The sequence below is a fragment of the Tupaia chinensis genome, unplaced genomic scaffold (genome assembly GCF_000334495.1).
Source record: "Tupaia chinensis unplaced genomic scaffold, TupChi_1.0 Scaffold140061_1, whole genome shotgun sequence".
NCBI classification, from domain to species: Eukaryota; Metazoa; Chordata; class Mammalia; order Scandentia; family Tupaiidae; genus Tupaia; species Tupaia belangeri.
Window position 1 is genome coordinate 655,730 of NW_006199940.1, and position 18,012 is coordinate 673,741.

At 46.9% G+C, this 18,012-nt stretch overlaps 1 protein-coding gene and 1 non-coding gene across 7 annotated transcripts in view; both read right to left on the reverse strand.

Moving 5' to 3' along the window:
- Positions 1 to 266: 266 nt before the first annotated feature.
- The window catches only part of ZNF250 (zinc finger protein 250), a 79,425-nt gene continuing 61,679 nt past the window's right edge, over positions 267 to 18,012 (reverse strand). For 3 of the 6 annotated variants that reach the window (XM_014593253.1, XM_006162454.3, XM_006162455.3), the window contains exons 2-6: positions 9,766 to 9,864; positions 9,479 to 9,620; positions 9,153 to 9,266; positions 6,649 to 6,711; positions 267 to 1,938 (exon numbers count right to left, since the gene is read on the reverse strand). In XM_014593253.1, coding sequence (XP_014448739.1) covers positions 620 to 1,938; positions 6,649 to 6,711; positions 9,153 to 9,266; positions 9,479 to 9,620; positions 9,766 to 9,807 — 1,680 coding nt within the window. In that variant the 5' untranslated portion in view covers positions 9,808 to 9,864 and the 3' untranslated portion in view covers positions 267 to 619. Of the gene's footprint in view, positions 1,939 to 6,648; positions 6,712 to 9,152; positions 9,267 to 9,478; positions 9,621 to 9,765; positions 9,865 to 18,012 lie in introns of those variants that run through there. The other 3 variants (XM_014593252.2, XM_027765948.1, XM_014593255.1) reach the window with 2 other exon arrangements.
- Positions 14,385 to 14,487, reverse strand: LOC114004767 (U6 spliceosomal RNA). The gene has a single exon (XR_003546832.1). It is a non-coding gene; the product is annotated as a U6 spliceosomal RNA (small nuclear RNA).

Below are 18,012 nucleotides of genomic sequence, written 5' to 3' on the forward strand. Positions count from 1 at the left end.
AAGCTGCCAGGTCTGGCACTCGAATTGCAGTCGGCCATGTGGGAGTCCAGCACTCCCACCAAGCCACCTGCTGGCCCTGTAAAACAGGTATTTCTACACACTAGAAATTCTAGCCATTTTACATGAGACTTGATGACAATCTTAATTTTAATATCACTTTACCCATACAGCATTCTAGTGTCTTAACAGAATACTAAAAATAGTCTAACATTCTGAGTGTAACAAATAGAATGGTCAATTGTATTTAGAAGAGGCATGTTCACAGGTAGTGTTCTAAGTACTTTATTTGAAATATAAGAAAGTTTTATTGGGGCAATAGTCCTTGTCTTAATTTCCCTTATTCACTTCAAATAAGCTCTCTAATTTTAAAGAATGAATGAATTATGGCTGTCTTCACCAAACTTTCTAATAAAACTACATAATGTTAACAAAAACAAAATGGGCACCCTTTAAAGTTCTGTCACAGGAAGAACACGTTCAATGCTTCCTTTTGGAGTTATTTTGTGACACTGAACTACCAAAGAAAGGCTTCATCTAGAATTTACAGAAGCCTCTTCCAAGCTGAAAGCTGTCTGTGGTCCTGTGGGTGGTTTGAGTGTGGATTCCTGTGTGACATGGATCACAGCTTCCTGTGCACTTTCTGGTGCTGGATCAGGTGCCCATGCTGGTTAAATGCACGCCCACACTCCACACACTCGTAGGGCTTCTCACCTGTGTGGATCCGCTGGTGCTGGATCAGCACTGAGTACTGGCTAAAGGCCTTCCCACAACTGTTGCACTCATAAGGCTTCTCGCCTGTATGGGTCCTCAAGTGCACAATCAGGGTTGCTTTCAGGCTGAAGGCTTTGCCACACTCTGTGCACTGGAAGGGCTTCTCACCTGTGTGGATTCTCTCGTGCTGGATCAGAGACCGGCGTGCACTGAAGGCATGCCCACATTCACTGCACACATAGGGCTTCTCACCTGTGTGGACTCTCTGGTGCTGGATTAGGTGTGAGTGCTGAACGAAGGCCTTTCCACACTCATAGCATGAGTAAGGTTTTTCCTCCGTGTGGATGCGCTCATGGTTCATCAAAGTAGAGCGGTGGCTGAAGGTCTTCCCACACTCACTGCATTCATAGGGCTTTTCCCCAGTGTGTACATTGTGGTGCTGAATGAGGACTGAACGGTCACTGAACGCCTTCCCACACTCACTGCAAGTGTAGGGCTTCTCCCCAGTGTGAGTCCTCTGGTGCTGTAATAGCGTCCTCTTCACACTGAAGGTTTTCCCACATTCACTGCACCTGTGAGGCTTCTCCCCAGTGTGCACCCTCTGGTGGCTCCGCAGGACGGTACTGTGGTTGAAGGCTTTCCCACACAATGGACACACATATGGCCTCTCTCCTGTGTGGATTCGCTGGTGCTGAATGAGATGAGACAGCTGAGTGAAGGCCTTCCGACACTCAAGACATTCATGAGGCTTCTCTCCCGTATGTATCTTGTGATGCTGAGCAAGATCCGAGCTCACTCTAAAAGCTTTCCCACATTCGTTACACTCATATGGCTTTTCACCTGTGTGGATTCTCCTGTGTTTGCTGAGGACTGAGCTCTGGCTGAAGGCCTTCCCACAAACCCCACACACATAGGGCTTCTCTCCAGTATGGATTCGCTGATGCTGAAGCAGATGGGAGCTCCGGCCAAAGCACTTCCCACATTCAGTGCACATGTAGGGTCTCTCCCCTCCAGGAACCACCTGCTGCTGAGTGAGTGGCATGGTCTCACTCAAAATCTGAATCTTATGGTGGCTAACAGGGTTTTGATCCAGACATAAGCTTTTTTCATTATTTTCTTGGTCAATCTTCCCCAAAGGTGTTTTCCCCAGAATCTTGGTTATTTCTTCTGGAATTAAAGGCTTTAGACTCAAGTCTGTCATTTGGTTCTCTCTCTTGATTTCACATTCTGAAACAAATCCAAAATGAAAACATTAGTACTACTCAAAGCTACAGTGTAAGTACAACCTTGAGGTTGGCTCTGCTGCTAAAGGTGCTATCTTTGGGTGCACATAGCCATGTAAATTGGAGAGCACTCAAAGTGCACTGAATTACACCACTGGGAATCAGAAAACAAGTTTCCAAATGGAACAGGGAGGTTTCAGAGAAAAATGCAACTCCAGTCTGAGGTCACCTGCCTTTGTGGGGTGCACACAGCAGCAGGACACAGCACCAGGCCCAGCCTGTGCTGAGACCTCATGTAGAGCAGGGACAAGTGCAGGGCAAGACAACACTTGGACAGTGAAGGCCAGGGTGGGGTGGGGTGGGAAAGGCTCTAGCTCTAGTGTACAGGTTGAGGGAAGCCATCCTGGGGCTGACAGATTGTGTGGCAACGCTGTGACCTTTGTAAGAAACGGTGACCTCTGTGAGACAATTTCATGTGGAGAATGCATAGGGGTGGGAGGTTGAAAGGCTGGAGACATAGAAGGATGTGATGGGAATCTGGTACCAAGTAGGAACATAAACCCTGCAGGAAAGGCAACAGGGATTGTAAGAAAGGCTGCAGTAGTGGCACTCCTGGGTCAAGCAGTGTGCTCTGTAGGCCAGTTGTCGAGTCTCGCTTCATTCTTTTCAGCTTCTTCCATGTAAATGGCAGCTATCTCAGCTCCATTTCTTTGTTGTCAGCTCTTCCCAGCAGCATAAGGAGATGAGGGTGCTGAGGACAACAGGATTTGACAAGGTGCTACTCAGGCAAGACCTCCAGGGTCAAGCACAGTTAGGAGGACAAACTATGCGCAGAGAGCTCACTCCACCAAGGACACTCAGTACGGGTCCTGGCCACACACCAGGCAGGGGACCAAGAGGAGCTCCAGCTTATCAGTAGAATGTGTGAGGCCCTTTAGTTTTCCTGAAGGTGAAAGGGCCATGGGTCTCTTCTGCAGCACGAGATGACAATGGCGCAGCCTCCTGTGGTGTCATCTCAGCCCTGGGGCTTGGCATATCACCCTCAACCACTAACGCCCTTACCCTCAACGGCCTGTGCTGGGGAAGTCCTGAGTGAAATGTCACACCCAAGTGATGTTGCAGGATGAGAAGCACCTTGATGGAATGATCAGAGGGAATTCTCACTCTTCTCTGTTGAAGGACACGCCCAGTTATGGCAGGTATAGTAGGGTCAACAACCCATAGGAGAGCAGATTTGGCTAACTCCGACCTAGAAGTACTGGAGATAATGGGTTGCCACAGCCCTGAAGTGTGTCTGGGTGAGTGGGGGCAACTGTTCCTTTACCACTCCTTCTTCTCCAGGGGAGGAAGAATAACTGACTTAACTTGATAGTTTGGATAAGAACTGAACTTTTTCAGCTCAGCTGCTTCGTGGCAACTGGGCTGCTCTCAGTGGGCCCAAATTCCGGTCTGCTCCTCCACATCTGAGACCTAGTCAGGCCCCCCAATGTGGGGAGCCCATTGGTGCCCCCTTACTGCCTGGATGCAGTGGTAAGTTTGTCTCATTTTGTCTCTGTACCAGGAACCACCTCTGAATGGCAATAAATCACGTTTTCCAGCTGTACTTTATCTGTCAATGATGCTTTTATATCCCAGGAGCCTTGCTTGTATGAGTATATTTGGTAGTAGCTTTGAGATACAAGTGTTACTTTTTAATTGGTTCAGAACTTGATATGGGAAGACAGATGTTTTTGAATGGGTTTTCTCAAAAACCAACAAGAACACTTAAAAAATAAAGAGATGTGGAATCCCAAAGGGTCCGTCCAAAGTGCTGAGGGATCTTTTAAGATGCGTAGGGACTCTGCCTAGCAGGTAGGTAAAGAATGTCATTTTCTTTCTTTTTCTTTTTCTTTTTTTGGAGAGGTTTTTGCTATAGGGTGCATGCGCTCACCAGACAGACAGACAGAAAGCAAGACATCACCCCCCAGGGGGATGGTCACACTGCAATCCTTTCTCCTCCGTTCCCCTCTCGGGATCTTGGGCACGCACGCACATGTGCCCGGCATGAGGTTTAAGCCACCGGGTCTGGGATGTGAACCACGGTCGACTACATGCGAGTCTGGTGACATAGCCATTACGCTAACTGCTGGTCCCAAGAATGTCGTTTTCTGACAGGTCCAAAAACCTTTCAAGTATAGATACTTTTTTAAAAGCACAATCAGATGGTGATGTTCTTGGCTTGGTAGCTTTGGGAGGTTTGTCAAAGAGTTTAATCTGAAGTTTCCGGCAAAGCCAACTAAATCAGATAGTTTTTTTTTTTAAGAGAGACTTCTGCTATAGGGTGCCTGCGCTCGCTGGAGAGACTGAGAGAGAGAAAATGAGAAATCATCCCTGGGGGGATGGCCATGCCACAATCCCTTCTCCTCTTGGGATCTTGGGGACACACATGCACATGCGCCTGGCATGAGTTTAAGCCACCGGGTCCGGGACTCGAACCACGGTCGACTATGTGGGAGTTCAGTGACATAGCCATTATGCTGGTCCCTCATCATAGTGGTTTTGAGTTCCATCTTAATGATCAGTGAAGCTGGGCATGTCCTCATTCATTGGTCCTTTGATTTTCCTTTTCTCTAAGGAACCTGTTCCAGTTTTGTGCCCACTTTTCTCACTGGGAATTTCTACATATTTTTAATCTCCTCAGACTAATTAATGTACTAATTAATAATCAATTAATGGGCCAGGAAGTGGCCTGGTGGTTGAGGCACTGGACTCCTACATGGCTGACCGTGGTTTGAGTCCTGGACCTGGTGGCTTACTTTCTCATTCTCCCTCTCTGTCTCTCTCTGGTGAAATTGAAGAATAATAATAACTGACATTAAATAAATAATTTTAATTAAAAAAAAAAAGCAATTAAGCATATACCATAATGGGACCTGAACCACAGTTGGCCATGTGGAGTCCAGCGCTCCTAACCACCATGCCACCTCCTGGCCCTGACATACCTTATTTTAAAAAGTTATACTACGTGTTTTTTAAACTGACTGACAAGCTGAGACCAGCAGATGGTGTAATGGTTACATCACTGGACTCCCACATAGTCGACTGTGCTTCAAGTCCTGGACCTAGTGGTTAAAACTCATGCTGGGTGCCCTATACCAAAAACAAACAAACAAAACCCCAAACAACAACAACAACAAAACTCTCTAAAAATAATAATAATTTTCTTTTGAGGGCTTTTTGCTATAGGGCGCATGTGCTCGCCAGAAAGAAAGAGAGACAGAAAGCGAGAAATCATCCCCCGGGGGGATGGCTACGCCGCAATCCCTTCTTCTCCATTCGCCTCTAGGGATCTTGGGCATGCACACATGTGGCCAGCATGAGTTTAAGCCACCAGGTCTGGGACTTGAACCATGGTTGACTACGTGGGAGTCCAGTGACATAGCCATTACGCCAACTGATAGTCCCTGAAATTATTTACTTATTATTATTTTTTAAAGTTTTTGGGGCTGGTAGGTGGTATGGTGGTTGAGGACACTGGATTCCCACATGGCTGACCGTGGTTTGAGTCCTTGACCAGGTGGCTTACTTCCTCTCTCTCTGTCCCTCTCTGGTCAAACTGAAATAAACAAATGAATAAAGTTAAATAATTCTCTAAAAAAATAAAAGAAAGTTTACTATAGGGCACATGTGCTCACCAGAGAGACATAGAGAGGGAAAGTAAGAAAACAAGCTACCAGGTCCAGGCCTCGACTGTGGCTGACCATGTGGGAGTCCAGTGCCCTAATCACCCTGCCACTTCCTGGTACCAAGATGACTTTAATAATAACAGAAAATTATTGTACATGAGTTTTTACTCAATCATTCATGGCACAAAAACAATGCATGACCGTTTGCAGACAGACTTGAGCTATGAAGGCCGATGCCAGAACGCACAGTCCTATACCCTGCATCCATGCTGCGCAGGAGCTGGGTTTGCACTAAGACCTGCTTTTAGAATGATGACCTCAGTTGCTTTAAGTACACAGTAAGGAAGCATGTTGTGTCAGAAAACAAAGGGAAAACGTGATTCCACTGAAACAAAATTTTAACTAAAAGAATCCCTCTAGTGTTTTGTAGGGATTATGTGAGTTGTGAAATGGGAACACAGCACCTTGGGGAGTCACTTTACATGCTGATAAATCATGAGCATTAACTTCAAGGATAGTACTGAATTTAAAAGATCACATGGGGGGAACCAGCAGTTAGTGTAATGCCTATGTTGCTGGACTCCCATGTATTTGACCGCGGTTCGCATCCTGGACCCGGTGGCTTAGAACTCATGCCGGGCGCATGTGCGGGCATGCCCAAGATCCTGAGAGGAGAATGGAGGAGAAGGGATTGCGGTGTGACCATCCCCCCTGGGGGGGTGATTTCTTGCTTTCTGTCTCTATGTCTCTCTCTGCCTGTCTGGCAAATGCACACGCCCTATAGTGAAAAAGCACCGCCCAAAGTGAAAACCACCAAAAAAAAAAAAAAAAAAAAAAAAAAAAAGATCACATGGGGGCTGGCAGGAGGTGGTGTGGTGATTAAGTTGTTGGACTCCCTCAAACTCCACGGTTTGAGTCCTGGACCTGGCAGCTTGTTTTCTCACTTTCCCCTTTTCTCTCTGATCAAATTAAAAAATAAGAATAACAAAAAAATAAAATTTAAAAAAAAAGTTGAATAAATACTTTTTTAAGATCACATACACACTTACCCCATGGACAAGATAAACTGTCTTGATGCATACAGGCTGTAGTGTGGTCACATTTAAGGTTGTCTGTAAAAGGAACAGAGGATCAGCAGTTGGTATAATGGTTATGTTGCTGGACTCCCATGTAGACGACTGCGGTTCAAGTCCTGGACCTGGTGGCTTAAACTCATGCCAGGTGCATGTGTGTGCGTACTCAACATCCTGAGAGGAGAACAGAGGAAAAGGGATTGTGGCCACCCCCCTGGGGGGTGATTTCTTGCTTTCTGTCTCTCTTTCTGGCAAGTGCATGCCCCCTATAGCAATACCCCTCACCCCCGGCAAAAACAAAAAACAAAAAAACAACAACAAATGGGTGGGGCCAGCAGGTGGTGTAGCGGTTAAGATGCTGGACTCTCAGATGGTTGACCGCAGTTCAATTTCGGACTTGGTGGCTTGAAAATGATGCCGGTGCATGCCAAAAATCACATGAGGAGGACGGGGAAGTGATCGTGGGATGGCCATCCCCCCTGATGGGATTATTTCTCATTTTCTCTCTCTTTATATCTCTCTGGTGAGCACATGCTCCCTAAAGCAAAAACCTAAAAAACAACAACAAAAAAAAATCCCAGCAGGGGTGGGGCCAGCAGGTGACATGATGGTTAGGTTGCTGGATTCCCAAAAGGCCAGCCACAGCTTTGAGTCCCAGACCCAGTGGCTTTAAGACCACCTCAGGTGTGTGTGTGTGTGTGTGTGTGTGTGTGTGTGTGTGCGTGTATGCCCAAAATCCTGTGAGAATGGAGAAGGGAATGCAGTGCGGTAATTCCCCCTGGGAAGTGATTTCTCTCTTTTCCTCTCTGTCTCTCTCTGGTGAGCAGAGACACCCTATGGCAAAAACCTAAAACAATACAGAACAAATAAACCAAAAAACATGGGTAGAGCACACATTTATCCCAAGAAGTCCATCATGCCAGGGCACACTGGCCTCCAGGGAGCCCACACGGGTTTGAGAGCAGATGCAATGTGCCGTCTGTGCTTTCTTGCCTCCTACGGCTGCAGTCAGCAGTTTAAAAAGTTCTGTGTAAGATTTTCATAACATAATGTTGTGTCTTGTTTATGGTCACTGGAAAATTAAATTCCTTGAAAGCTGGCATGTCCAGTGCTCCTCAGAGGATATGAGGCTGTAGGCTGATAAGAGGCAGTCTGTTTTTAATCCACTTTTCTGTCCATGTCTCTACAGACCAGGAGCAGCTTTCAGAGGGAAAAGCAGCATATCTGAGACACTGAAGCCCAGCCAAGCCAAAAGTGGTGCCGCCATCCCCACACCAAGGAGGGCACATCCTGGCAGGGCAGGCAATTCACAGTTTTTCTGGGATTCAGATATCACCTTCCTGCAGTCAGAGGTTATCTGCTTAAAGCCACCGTGACTTGAGCATCATGGCTGGATCTATCTGTATTAATACAATCTTCCCTCTTAAAATTTTCTCCAGAGAAGTCCTGCTCATCTTTTGTTAAGTTATTCCCAGAGTATTTATATTTCTGATGCTGTTATAAATATTATCTTTTTTTTTTCTTCCCTCTGGAGAGGTTTTTTGCTATAGGGCACGTGTGCTCGCCAGACAGACAAGAGAGACATAGAGACAGAAAGTGAGAAACCACCCCCCAGGGGGGATGGTCACACCGCAATCCCTTCTCCTCCACTCTCCTCTCGGGATCTTGGCACGCACGCACACATGCCTGGCTTGAGTTTTAAGCCACCGGGTCCGGGAAGCGAACCGCGGTCGACTACGTGGGAGTCAAGCGACATAGCCATTACGCTAACTGCTGGTTCCCTAAATATTATCTCTTAAAAAAAAAATATACCTCTGTTGCTGAAGAATAGTACAACTGACTGTGTACCTAGCAACACTGTTAAGTTCTCTTGTGAATTCTAAGCAATCTTTTTCCAAACTGACAATCATAAAGACCACAAACAACTTCTCTTTGTCTGTTGAATTCGTACAGCTTTAGTAACAAGTTTTGTTTATTTTGCCTTTTCATACAAGGGGACCCCAGTACAATGTTATCTAGCAGAGATGGTAGGCTCTTCTGTCTTGCTCTTGAGCTCCAACAGTGAGCTTACAGCTCTTCATCATGAGTATCAGGCTGAGAATGGTTCATGGTTCATTGTCATTCAAATTAACCCTCAAAACCTGAACATTCCATGGGGAATGCAATAGGCAAACCACTCTTCACGCCTCTGGCCTGGGACAGAAGCACTACATCTATGCCACAACCTCTCCTGCCTTGGCTCTGCACAACAGCCTTCTTCCTCTGCATTCAGCTCTTTCTCTTGACTATGCTCCTTGCTATACTCGCTTCATGCCATGGACTCCTGCCCAGTTCAGCAACTCCCAGCCCAGGCTCTACTGTCAGGCCTGCAGGTCTTGTCTGGGTGGAACCCACTGTCAGTGGTTCAGTCTGAACTAAGCCCATAGTTGCTCAGAGCCTGCTCAGCCCTCAGTGCGGAGGGGCCAACTTCCTTCACTCACCTGAGGGATCACTCCCCAGGTCCTGGCTTTTCTCAGCCCTCTGCTTGTCCAGGACCCATGGCTCTTCTCCTCGCTCCAGCTGGGAGATGATGTCTGGCTTCGATCCTGGAAGTCCTACTCATGGGGAGGGAAGTCTTTTATCTACATAATGTTTATCAGGTTCCCTTCCCCTGCCCATGCCACAGGACCAACCTCCTGCTGGATTTGGGCAACTGGGAAGGTGATACAGCAGGCCTCCATGACCAGCCTGCCCTGAGGCCCTCCCCAGGCTCCTCCATGTCCCAGTCCTGACAGACACTTAAAAGGGGACTGCTGAGAGGCCTTACCCAGTGAGACCACGTTCCCGTAAGTCTCCATCATCACATTTCGATAGAGGCCCCTCTGTGCCGGCCCCAGGCGGTCCCACTCCTCCTGGGAGAGGAGCACAGCCACATCCTCGAAGGTCACTTTGGCCTGGAACAACAGGGGCTGCTTTGGGTAAGACCGAATCTCAATGTGACAGGGACTAGGTAAATGTGTCACTAGCAGTTGGGGCAGCAGGAGCATCCTGTGAGCCATAGTTCTGCCTCTGGCTCAGGCTGGAGGCAATGTTCAGGCCTTAGGGACAGCTCACCTGTGGTCTGGCCGGCAGTGGCAGAAGTCCGGCTGCTGCCATCGCTTGGTCTCCTGGGGCTTCTGAAGACAGTGGAGAATTACGGAGCAGCCTGTGGTGCTGAGGAAGAGAAGAGCATACATGAGAGGCCTGGTCCTGCCCTCAGCAGACCAACTCACCAGGGGACCCTTAGGAGCTCTGGGCCTCAAGTAGTCAGTGAGAGGCATACTGAGGTGAGGCCCTAGGAGATATAGTCACTGCAGCCCTCTTCTGCCTTGCACCATCCTCAATGAACTCTGGCCTTACAGTTCAGGAGCTTGTTCATTCCCTCAACAGACAGGTGATTTCTGGGCCTACCTAGGCCAGTGCTGGACTGTCTGCTGTGGGTCCACGAGGTCCTATTTAACAAGTGCCAGGGGTCTCTGAGTACCAGGCACAGGGCTCAGGGCCGCAGCGGTTCTCACGGCTGGAGAACACACCTATGTGTGGGAGATGCTAAGGCCGCTGGGCTCTGCTCAGATCATCTTGGCCCTGGCCCATAGTTCTGCCTGCATGCAAGGACAGCAGCTCACCAGAACCCTGGGTATTCTCCTGGGTGGCACACAGGTTCCAGACTGTCATGGCTCAGGGGAGCCTAGGGACATCAGGCTACACTGCCTCCCAAGACACTTCCCAATGAGGACTGGTCTGGCCACTGCAGGGAGTGAGATGGATCTGCTAAAGGCCCACACTCTGTGGGGACTCCACTCACCATATCCTGTCATGACTGGATACCCTCTAGTGGCCCTGGTGGTCCAATGAGGTAAGGGCTCTCAGCCTGTGGCTGAACCAGGGAGTCAGAAGTAGAGCCATGACAAGTGGTCAGTTCTGGGTGAACTGAGCCTAGCGTGACCCAGGGATCTGTTCTGAGCACCTGAAGGAAGACTTGTCATGAAATGAGAAGCAGATCTGGAGGCAGGCAGCCAGGGACAGAATAACCTCATTTCCCTTAAAAATAGCAAACATGAGAGGTCCTCAAAAAATTCACAGAAAATATGTCTTCTGAAAATATTATGCATGGACTACGAAACTTTTTGCACCAAAATAAACTCTTATTTTAATTATATTTTTCCATAAACTTCTGAAGTCCCTTCATATGTGTATTTGCACAGATTATGTTCAGGAAGATCCATAATAAATTAGCAGCTGCCTCTGAGGAACAGACAGGGAGATGGAGTGGAAATGAGACACACCGTCCCGCCACTCTCCAAAACGCTCTCCCCCATCACAAGAATGCAAGGCAGCTGGACTAGAACTTCTACAGAAGTCTTTTCTTTTTGGAGAGGTTTTTGCTATATGGAGTGTGTGCTCACCAGACAGACAGAGAGAGACAGAGAGACAGAAAGCAAGAAATCACCCCCCGGGGGGGATGGTCACGCCACAATCCCTTCTCCTCCATTCTCCTCTAGGGATCTTGGGCACGCATGCACATGCGCCTAGCGTTTTAAGCCACCAGGTCTGGGACGTGAACTGCGGTTGACTACATGGGAGTCCAGTGACATAGCCATTACGCTAACTGCTGGTCCCCTACAGAAGTCTTTCAAAGGAGTGAATAATTCCACCCTAGAAGTTGTATGAACAATGGGCCATCCAGGTGGGGTGGAGATTATGGAGCTGGATTGCATATGGCCAACTACATGGTTTGAGTTCTGGACCAAGTAGCTTGAAAATCTTGCCTGGCACGTCTAGATGTGTACCCGAAATCCCAAGAGGAAACTGGAAGATAAGGGACTGTGGTGAGGCCATCCCCAATGGGGGTAGATTTCTGACTTTTTCTCTCTCTTTCTGGTGAGCACACATGCCCTGTAGTAAAAACAAAAACAAGAACAAAAATGAAGTCATGTGAACAATGAATGCTAGAGGATAATAACAGAATATGAAAGAGCAGGGGTAGAGCCACCTTGCCAGGCATCAGAACCGCAATGAAACTGGTACAACCAAACGGGAACTGTGAGAGGAAGGATCAGGCCAGACAAGGGACACATAGGAATTTAACAGTGAGGAAAGACACATTTCAGCCCAGGGGGAAACTGTACATATCCAGTTGGGATAGCCCATAACTATCTGGGATGAAGATGGAACAGCAATAGTTTCACCTGCTCTGGCTCCCCAACTCCTGGCCCCCAGAGCCAACGGCCACTCCCCTGAAGAGTGATGTACCTTCTCATCATCCACTGTCTCTTTCTGTGGATCACCTACCAGCACAGAGGCCTAACACCTCTCTTATTGTTCAGTCATTCTCTTGGGGACCACACCCTTGGCCAGCTACCTGCCCATGAGGCCTTTGTCCCTTCTCTCCTTTGGGATGTCACCCTTTCCTAGCCCTGAAGCAGTCCTTTGACTTCTATGTGGCCAAAACCAATGCCAATGCCTGGTCCTGGCTCTTCCAGCCAGGTCTTCTCGCTATGCCTCCCTCTGCCACTTCCCTCCCCATCCACATGGCTGGGCAATCCTTCCATTCTCACTTGCATGTGACTTGGTGGGCGCACAGCCCTGGTGCCTTGGAAACTAGCAGAGGTAGATGGTTATTTGTATATGGCCCTGATCACACCTAGGCTGAATCCAGCAGAGAGTATCTGCAGGGCATCCTGAACAGTCTCCGAGATGCCACAACTGACAGGAGACTCCAGCTTCTGCATCCCTGTCTGTGTGTGTGTGCGCCCTCCCTGCAGGACTGCAGGACCCCACCAGTTTCTCCATGAACCCAGTGCTTGGCATGGCCATCCCACAATTCTGAATGTTCAGTTGAACCCAGGGGGTTTCTTTTGGTACCACTGAGCTGGTAATTCCTCTTTTCTCTGACTCAACATCTCCATGTGGGTGTCTTTTAGCATCTTAGACACTTCACACCCCACACCGAGCACCTCTCATTCCTCACCATCTCTGCTTAAGCTCCGACTGCAAACTTGTATATAAGCGTTTCCCTGGTTCTCTCCCTTCCAAGTGCATCCAGAACCTGAACATGCTGCCTGCTCCATCTCCCTCTCCTGTGATCACTCCTCTCAGCACAGTCCTGCATTTGCCCAGCCCTCCCTTGGGAACACAGACTGTCCTCTGCTCCAAGGTCCTCCCAAGCTCTTGCACAGCTGCTATGAGGTCGCTCTGACCTTACAATCTCCCTCAGAGCCTGCAGCCCCTCACTCCGTGGCCTGCGGTTCTCAACCACTCTTGGAGGGCTCTACCCTCTGGCCCCAAGAGACCTGACCCCACCCAGCTCTCATACAGGCCTTCCAGTTGCACTAGTAGGCCCGGAAGTAGGCTCAGACAAGTTTAATGAAATAAAGGAGCAGCGAAGTCAGACTCTACATCCTCGGAACAACATGTAAGGAGGGAACACCTGCCACTGGTAGGGATGGGAAGTGGAGTTTCTCATGGTCTTTCTCAGAAAGGCTGCCTGGCAGTAATTAGGCAAATCAGGTCTTCAGCTAGTGGGTGCCTACAGGGATGAATGCAGAAGAGGCGCAGTGCCACAGCAATGCCACCATAATCTCTCTCCACACAAAGGCATCTGCTAAAGAGAAAGAGCAAGACCATGACTGTGGGTGAAAATGCAGGACACAAACATATATGGGTGCTCTCGTTTCGCAAAACATGATCCTCAGTCTGTGAAAGGGCATGTGATACAAGGTCCCAGCCATCTGCCTCCCTCTTCTTGGGCCAGCTGTGCTATGGACACACCTGCAAATTCGAATGACACTACTCTGAGGGCCTCACAAGGATGACATGGCCAGTGAGAGGAGACTGCATGGAACAGGCCTGGCTCAGAGTCCAATGCTGCTCAGCAGGTGGTGCCATCTGGCTGTTATATCAGCAACAGAGAAATCACACTGCACAGCACACCGAGCTGCCAAATTGGGTGTGGCCCGAGGAGGGGGACAGGAAGAGATCTGTCCCTGGGGTGAAAAACAACAACAGGGGCCAGCAGTTGCGTGGTGGTTAAGGGTGCTGGACTCCCACATGACTGACCATGGCTCAAGTCCTGGACCTGGCAGCTTGCTTTCTCACTTCCTCTCTCCCTCACTGTGTCCCTTTGGTCAAATTAAAATAAATGAATAAATAAATAAAGTTAAATAATTGTTTAAAAAAAAACATAAAAACAAAAGGCAGTGTCAGATCTCTACATAAAGATGACCTTCACTATTACCCAGAAAAAAAATAGCATGTTGCAAAGCATGGCTGTATTTTGGTTAAAAATAAAGAAAAGAATAAAATCAGGGAGAGCAGGTGGTATGGTGGTTAAGGTACTAGACTCCCACATGGCTGACCACAGTTCAAGTTCTGGACCTAGCAGCTAGCTCTCTCACTTTCTCTCTCTGGTCAGCACATACACCCTACAGCAAATTAAAAAATAGTAATACTAACTAAAATTAAATAAAAATTCTTAAAAAAAAAAAGAATAAAATTAATCTACTCCTATGCCACTATATGGTCCCCCAACAAAATTATTTTTAAAAGTAGCACTAGGTAGTGTGGTAGTTTACAGCATTGGACTCCCTCATGGCCAACCGCAGTTAAGAGTCCTGGGCCCAGTGGTTAGAAAAATCACACTGGACACGTGTACATGTATGCCCAAAATGCCAACAGAAGAATTTATTTTTCTTTAAAATATGGAACACTTCACGAATTTGCATGTCATCCTTACGCAGGGGCCATGCTAATCTTTTCTGTATTGTTCCAATTTTAATATATGTGCTGCCAAAGCAAGCATGAGAGAAGGGGGGACTGTGGTAATGGCCACCCCTCCGAGGCAGTGATTTGTCATTTTCCCTATCTCTAGCTCTCTCTTTTTTTAAATTTAACTTTATTATTATTATCATTATTATTTTCCAGTTTGATCAGAGAGACAAAGGGGGGGTGGTAGTGAGAAAGGAAGCCACCAGGTCCAAGACTTGAACCGTGGTCGGCCATGTGGGAGTCCAGCGCCTTTAACCACCATGCCACTTGCCGGCCCCTCTATCTCTCTCTTATGAATACTCATGCCCTATGACAAAAATTTGACCAAAAAAATAACACAAAATAGTTTAAAATTTTCCTGTTCTTTCACCTTGGCAGATGAAGATCTGGAACAAGTCTGTGACATGATACAGAAAAAGGCAAACTTCTCAGGCCTTAACCAAAACCTCACACACTTACAAGGCAGAACATAATCTGGTATGCTGGTTTTCAATTAGCCTTCTTTTGTGTGCCCCCACCCCCTCCAAGATTCTGAGGCCCAACTCCAAGCTTTGCTCTGAGAACAGCTTCAGGTAGAAATGGAAAATGGTATGGGCAGTTGTTTTGCCTTTTTTTTTTTGAAGTTATTTAATTTACTATTATTATTTTAAAAAATTTGCTATAGAACACAGGGGGCGAGAAAGAGAAGAGAGCAAGTTGCCAGGTTGAGGACTCAAACCATGGTTGGCCACATGGGAGTCCAGTGCTTCAACCACCATGCCACCTGCTGATGCCCTAGATAGCTTAAAAAAAAAAAAAAGATCTAACTTTATGCATTTACTTATTTAAATTTAACCAGAGAAGGACAGAGCAAGAGAGTGAGAGTGAAAGAGGGAAAGTGAAAAAGCAAGCTGCCAGGTCCGGGACTTGAACTGTGGTTGGTCATACGGGAGTCCAGCACCTCCATCCATCATGCCACCTGTTGGCCCCACTTTCTTTTTTTGAGACAGGTTTTTGCTATAGGGGTTGTACACTTGCCAGAGAGACAGAAACAGAGATACATAAAGTGAGAAGTCACCCCCAAGGGGAGATGTCCACACCGCAATCCCTTTTTCATTCACTCGGGATTTTGGGCATGAACCCACACACACCTAGCAAGTCCCAGCTGCTGGATCTGGGACTTGAACTGCAGCTGACTACATGGGAGTCCAGAGATGTAACCATTATGTCATCTGCTGGTTCCCTGGATAGTTTTTTTTTTAAAAAAAGTGAAAGACTGGGGACTAGCAGATACCATAATGGACTCCCACATGGCTGACCATGGTTCAAGTCCTAGACCTGGAGGCTTGAAACTCATGCCAGGTGAGCACATATGTGTCCAAAATCCTAAGAGCAGAATATAGGAGATCTCTCTTTAAAAGAGAGAGAGAAAAGAGAAAAGCAAGAATACTGTCTCATAACAAGTCCTATATTGATGTTGGGATCCAGAAAATAGGTTGAGGAGCTACCTCACAAAACCACGCCATGGGACCAGCAGTTAGCGTAATGGCTATATTGCTGGACTCCTATGTAGTCGACCGCGATTCGTGTCCTGGACCTGGTGGCTTAAAACTCATGCCGGGCACATGTGTGTACGTGCCCAAGATCCAGAGAGGAGAATGGAAGAGAAGGGACTGTGGCGTGGCCATCCCCCCATGGGGGGCGGTGGTTTCTTGCTTTCTGTCTCTATGTCTCTGTCTGGTGAGCACACGTGCCCTACAGCAAAAAACTCTAAAAAAACAAAACAAAACAAAAAACAAAAAAATAAAACAAACAAACAAGACCACGCCATCACCTAACACATGGGCAAATACAAACAGCGGCTGCCCAGGCTGCTACCCGAGTAAGATCATGGCTCAGCAACAACCCATTCATTGCCAGAAACAAGGGGCTATGTGACAGGGTCATTCTTCAGACTCAGAACCTCACTCTGGAACTTCCCTAAGGAATAACCCACACAAATCCCAGAATAGCTCAATGTCCTCAGCTGCAATGATCATGTAAAGAAAAGTGGGAAGAAACCACACTGGCAGAGTGGTCTGAGGTATGGTCATGCTCTTGTGAGGTAGGGTCACACGGACAGGAGATAAGGGAGGGAGCAGTGGTAACATAACTACTGTAGAGCTGCACAGAATTGTATGGTATTGTAGACAGACCTGGAAAGGTCTTAGGTTTGCATCCAGGGACTTCTCTGTGCAGGCTGGACATGCAGTACCCATGATCCAGGTTGCCAGAGACTGGAGATGAACTGCAGTGTAAAGGCCCTTTGGGAGTACATACCTATATGCCTGCTTCTCAATCTCTCTCTGTTATGGAAAAAAAATAATAAATAAGCTTTAAAATGGGGGAGGGTGAGGAGAGGCAAAGGGAACAGGCCGTCTTGAAGATACACAGCTTCATGGCTCCTGCGAACTAGCCATTTTGGGGAAACAGAAATGAAGATTTCCCACTGATAATTCTGCCTCCAGCACACAAATCTCCCATGGTAGGAAGACCCCTTTCAGGCCTCTTGTCTCTGTACCTGTCTTTGTCTCTCTCTACCTCTGTCTCTGTCTTCTCTCACATTTTTAAAATTTTTGATTTTTAGGATTTCTAATTTTTGGGTTCTATTGAAATTTTTTTAAATATCAATTTTTTTAGTTTTATTGAAAAGTTTTTCTTTTCATTTTTTTCTTCTCTTTTTCTGTTTCTTGTTTGTTTTTGGCTGTTGTTGCTGTTGTTTCTCTCTTTCTGTTTCCTTTTCTGCACGCTCCTCGATGCTCAGATTGAACTTCCAAGTTTGGGGAGAAACCAACCATCAACCAGATGACTAGAAATCACTGCAGGACCACAAGAAATACGGGAAAGCAGGAAAATACCTCTCCTCCAAGGGAAAAGGATAACTCCTCTTCATCCACACACAGTTCAATGGAAATCATGGAAATGTCTGATAAAGAATTCAGAACATTCATAACGGCAAAGCTAACAGAGATGGAAGAGAAGAGAGACAATGAATTGCTGAAGAGGAAGGAGAAAGAAGTTCCAGGAGGTGAGGAAATTCATGCAAGATCTAAAAGAAGAATTTCACACTTTACAAAAGAATCAAATGGAACTGTTAGAGATGAAGGCTATAATACAGGAAGTCAAAATCTCCCTTGAAAGTATTAAAAGCAGATTAGATCATACAGAAAATAGAATCTCAGACGTAGAAAATTGCTAGCCTAGAAAAATCCAAGTTGAAGACTGAGAAAATGGCCCAAAAATTTGAGACTAATATACGAGAAATACTTGATACCATCAAATGTCCAAACATCTGGATAATAGGCATCCCAGAAGGCAAAGAGACTCATAAGGGCATTGATAATCTATTCAAGAAAACTTTCCAAACTTAGAGAAGCACTCAAATATTCAGTCCCAAGAAATACAGAGGACCCCAAATAGAATCAACCCAAGAAGATCTTCTCTAAGACACATTATAGCCAGATTGACCAAAACCACAGACAAAGACAAGATACTAAGACTGGCAAGAGAAAAACGGCAAGTTACCTACAAAGGGTA